The following is a 4894-nucleotide window of genomic DNA, read 5'->3' on the forward strand; positions in this document are numbered from 1 at the left end:
ATACATGTCACAATGCTCGCTAAGCGGCTACTCCGACACACCCTCACAGACATCGGTGGAAAAACAGTGACCTCTCCTCTCCTTCCAAACACTAGCTACCCTCCAGGCAGTCAGTGGACATAAAGTTGTTCCTGTGATGTAGAGACAGAGCTCAGTTAAAACTTTAGGGATGAAAGATGCTTTTGTTACAGATTAATAACTCACCACTCTGAAACTCCCGCTCCAGTCCATGTTGCCAAGCTGGTCGGCAACATGTAGCCTACAGCGGAATCAATGCTGTTTACCATCTTTTCGCTGTCCCGCCTTTCTCTGCTTCTGATTGGCTAGTAGTCCTTAACTAGGAACTGTGCATGTGCAACTCCCAACAAAGATCATTTAGAGACAAGATGTATCACTCCATAGCTAAAACGAAGCCTTCAACACAGGGTGGAAAGAGGAGCTGCAGCAATGTGCAGTCTGACAAAAAATATGGCGCTTTTAGAAAATTAAATGGTACAACCTCTAAATAAGAAAAAAAAAAAATCTAAATCAAGTGATCAACTCTGAACTGTACGTGTTCACTAAGGGGAAATATTGGCCTATAAGTAGACTAGATGAAAAATCACATGGTCTCCAGAATCATCACCTGGAGATCATGAATATTCATTTTAGTAGCATTGGGGACGGCAGAGATATCTTTCCCTGGACCAGGATGGAGGGTGGATTTTCTTCCTTATGCTCTTCATTTAGGTAAAAAAACAAAACAAATTGGCAACGTCAGACTTTGATATGTTGCAAACACTAATTGCCACACAGAGAAGTCCAGTCAGTCAAGCTTGAAAACGATTCTATCACCACTGTGGGTGAGTTGATTTGGTTATTGTGTGAATTGTGCTTCCTGACACTGCACCACGAAAGACCCAAAGTTAAAGATTAACAAACCTCTCAGTGTATGCACAATGTTTGGAGTATAGCCTGTTATTAGTTGTTAATACAAGAGCACGCTGTAAACTGTTTAAAGTTCATATCCAGCCACTAAAAGATGCAAATTTCTTTTCAACCAAAAGCAGAACTTTTGGTTGAAAAGAAATTTGCATCTTGTTGTTCATTTCAAGGCCGTGAGTGACAGACTCAGCTAAACAGAGGAAACAACCAGTTCTCTTAAGAGGATGTTCGAATGTTCACTGTTTGTATAACGAGTCAGATAGAACTCAACAGAAGGACCTGAACGATGGCCGAGGGGGAAGTCAACTATGCCTCAGTTATATTCAAAACTAACAAACTTTTCCCACCTGAAGGTATGTTTAGTTTTAAAATTGAATTTTCTCTGTCTTTGTTCAAACATTTCTACAGACGGTGCTTAGGGGCGTTATGTGGCAGCACCATGTTCATCATGTGGTCCAGCCACTGGTCTGTCTGGACCCCAACAGGCCCAGCTAACATGTTGCTGGATCTGTATGTGATCATCCTCATATGCAGTGGTAAACCAGTACCCTTAAAGTGATACCGATACCAATAGAGTACTTCATTCAATGCCTTGCGTAAAATGCCACCTGTTGAAGCCATAGAAGTTGATGGGTATTTTTTTATTGTTATGGACAAGCAATATGATCTGTCTTGGGAGTTTGTTTTTTATGAATTTGAACGACAGAGGAGGAATGAAATAGTTTCCACTGTGAGTGGTGAAAAAAATCATTTAAGTCAACCACAGAGAGGTTTTGTTAAATTTGGATCAATCTTGAAGAACTGAATTGAAAGATCTCCACAACGGCTTTTTCCTTTAGTGGTGAGTTGCAGGGTATTTCCAGGCTCTTGAAACACTGGGGGTTAGCCCAGAAATCACCTGATCATTTTTCTGCACCAATTTATTGAGGAGATGTTTTGATTTATATAAAAGGAAACACAAAATTCAGGTGAAATGTGATGATTCAAATATGTATGTGTAATATAAGGCAGTAAGGCTCTCAGGCATTCTTTATTGCTGTCAGATATATTTCTCCTGTGGATCAACTTTAATTGATTTACAGGTGTAATAAAATCGCAATCCAATGAGCATAAAGTCACGATATTTTAACTAAATCTACCTGGCCCTCTGCTGTAATAGGCTATTCCCTTCAGACCGCTTCCGCTTTACAGCCGCTTCAGACCGTTTGTGTACAATGCAAATACACTGACTAGACAGTGACTGACAGCATTTAGGCTACATTTAAATGAAGCTGAAGCTGAAACCAACTTCTCTCTTTCTCTTTCTCTCTCTCTCTAAATGCAGGCATGCTGTGTACATGAACTTCAAACAAAATGTAGTAATATTATTGTGTTTAGCCTCTGTTCTTTGAAGACCTGCGAGACAGGCTGCTCCATGAGGATTATTGCATATTTATATGGAAAATATTTTTTTAGTTACAGACGGGGCTACTGTCAAAACATTTGGGGCTAAAGCCCCGTAACGCCTTAAACAAGTCACTAGGGTACAAGAACAAACAGAGGTGGTATTTGGCTGCAAGCAAAACTCTACAAATAGTATTTTTCCCAGTCTGGTTACAAAAACGATGCGGTACTTGTTTGACTGGAGAAGTTTTGATACTACTGGGTAATGGGGTATTTCGGTCTGTAAGTGATATTTCTTGTGCTAAACATGAAACCTCTGCTTGTCATTTACCACTTGGGTAAAAAGAAGTTGATGTATCCAGAGAAAGTATCAGCAGAATGACATTTTGGAAATGCTGTGGTTGATTGTGGTGAGGACTGCACAATATAAAAAATGTTCTCTATAAATGTTAAACTATTAAAAACGATTGTGTCATCTGCACTGAGAATTTTACATTCAAATTTGAATCTTCTTACCAAATGGAATCCTGTGGCCCTTTTCAGTTATATGTCACTGATGTTTAACTGCAGTTACCATTTCCTAAACTCAGAGTGTTTATTTGAAAATGTAAAATGGTGTAATGTTGGTAACATTACATTTTTATGATGGAGTTATATATCTAATCTGCTGTTCCAAAACACGTAAATGTCATATTGAACATATTGGATGTAAATGGATGGGTTTCAGTTTGCTTTTTGTATTTCCAGTTTATTTAACGACGCAGCTACCTAAAACCAGAGAGTACTGAAGTAGTTATTTTAAAAGCTTTTCCCCATAAAATGCAGTTTCCCCTTTTGTATATACGGAAGAGGATACTGGCCACATGTAAATGCTCCGTATTTGTATAGCGCCTTTCTAGTCTTTTCAACCACTCAAAGCTCTTTTTCACTGCATCTGCATTCACCATCATTCATTCATTGAGCCTAAGTGCTCAAACAGAAACTAATATTCACACACATTCATACACTGGTGGAACAGCCAACAGGGGCAATTCAGGGTTCAGTATGTTGACCAAGGCCACGTCGACACGCAGCCTGGAGGAGCCGGGGATTGAACTGCCGACCTTTCAATTAACGGGCAACCTGCTATACCTCCTGAAACCGCCCCTATATGTGAAAAGTGTTTTTGAATTCTGACTCAGAATTCTGAGAATAAAATCACATTTGTCCCTAACCCTCTTCCGTACATCTATGACCCGCTAACTCCCCGAGAGTTGGTTCATCTTTCGGTTTTAGCTGCCCTGAGAGGGTCTACAGAATACAGTTCTTGGAAAAACACTGAATTACTTTTTATTCTAAAAGAAGAGACTGGGAAAAAAGCAAACATCACCGGGTTTCATTTCAAGTAGTGCAATAAGCCTTTAAAATATGAGAACTTTACAGTAATTAACCACGAGGTTGTTCTTCAACCTTTCAGCTAAAAAGGAGGAGGAAGCTGTGTACAATGAAGTCAAGGTGCAAAGCAAAACAACCGAAAAGACTGCTGACACAAACGGTAAGTTGTAAAGAAAGAATTTTACACAACATTCAGTATTTCTAGTAATACTGCCATTACTGCTACGAATACTACCACTACTTTATCATTATTACAACCATTAAAAGGGAACTCGCGCACCTCGCAGGACATTCGGATCATTTATCACCATTGATGAACCACACAAAGAATATTATATTCTTTTTAAATAGACCCATGAGGAACCGCGACGTGCATGCAGTTGTCAGCAGCACGGCACACGCGCAAAACTCAAGACCGGTGAATGGCCGGCCGGCAGAGCAGAGAGGAAATGATCAACAATAAGCCTCAGTTTATCTGTAACGTTAAATGTACAGTGGAAGTTACAGTGACTAATGAAGAGAGGCTGCAGTTCTTCTACCGTTCCCCCACAATCGGCGTGCACAAACAGATTAAAGTTGTAAATTTAGAAAATATTTTGGCAGACCCAAAGCTGAGTGGACATTATTATTATTATTATATTAAATGAGTCTGGCTAAGTTAGGGGGAGTGTTTGTAGGCTTTGTCCACAGTACTGACACACAGCCCAGGAGATAGAACACGTAACTTTGTTCAGTGTCTTAATCTGCCTCCCCTTCCCTTGTGATATTGAATGATTTTTGTGAATGCTCTGATTAATTAATAAAAGAAAAGAAATAATGTTTTCTCTGTGGTGGCAGTTTAGCTTCAACAGCTAGCACCTCATTGTGTTTTTTAACCTTTCAGCTAAAAAGGAGGATCAAACTGTGTACGATAATGTGAAGGAGCAAAGCGAAACAAGCAAACAGACTGCTGACATAAACTGTAAGTTGTGAAGAAAACTTTACACAACATTCAGTATTACTGTAATGTTTCTAGTAATAGGCCTACTGCTAATACTGCTTTAAGATCACTACTTTACCATTACTACCATTTAAAGGGTACCCAGTCATGAGGAGTAGCTACTGCTCAGCTTGTGAAACAGCAGTCTGCTCTGTCAATAACCTGATGATGCCATCAGTTATAACCACCATTAATCAAGTGATAACATTCGAAGCGGGTGGTTTTAACTTTATA

General features: G+C 39.5%; 1 protein-coding gene across 1 annotated transcript in view; it reads left to right on the forward strand.

The window, feature by feature from the left end:
• The first annotated feature begins 1188 nt into the window (after positions 1–1188).
• Positions 1189–4894, forward strand: part of LOC123967660 (asialoglycoprotein receptor 1-like) — a 62945-nt gene continuing 59239 nt past the window's right edge. Inside the window, exons 1-3 of the mRNA XM_046043835.1 lie at positions 1189–1277; positions 3764–3841; positions 4565–4642. Coding sequence (XP_045899791.1) covers positions 1211–1277; positions 3764–3841; positions 4565–4642 — 223 coding nt within the window. The 5' untranslated portion in view covers positions 1189–1210. The remainder of the gene's footprint in view (positions 1278–3763; positions 3842–4564; positions 4643–4894) is intronic.

This window comes from Micropterus dolomieu, linkage group LG03, assembly GCF_021292245.1.
Source record: "Micropterus dolomieu isolate WLL.071019.BEF.003 ecotype Adirondacks linkage group LG03, ASM2129224v1, whole genome shotgun sequence".
Classification (NCBI taxonomy): domain Eukaryota; kingdom Metazoa; phylum Chordata; class Actinopteri; order Centrarchiformes; family Centrarchidae; genus Micropterus; species Micropterus dolomieu.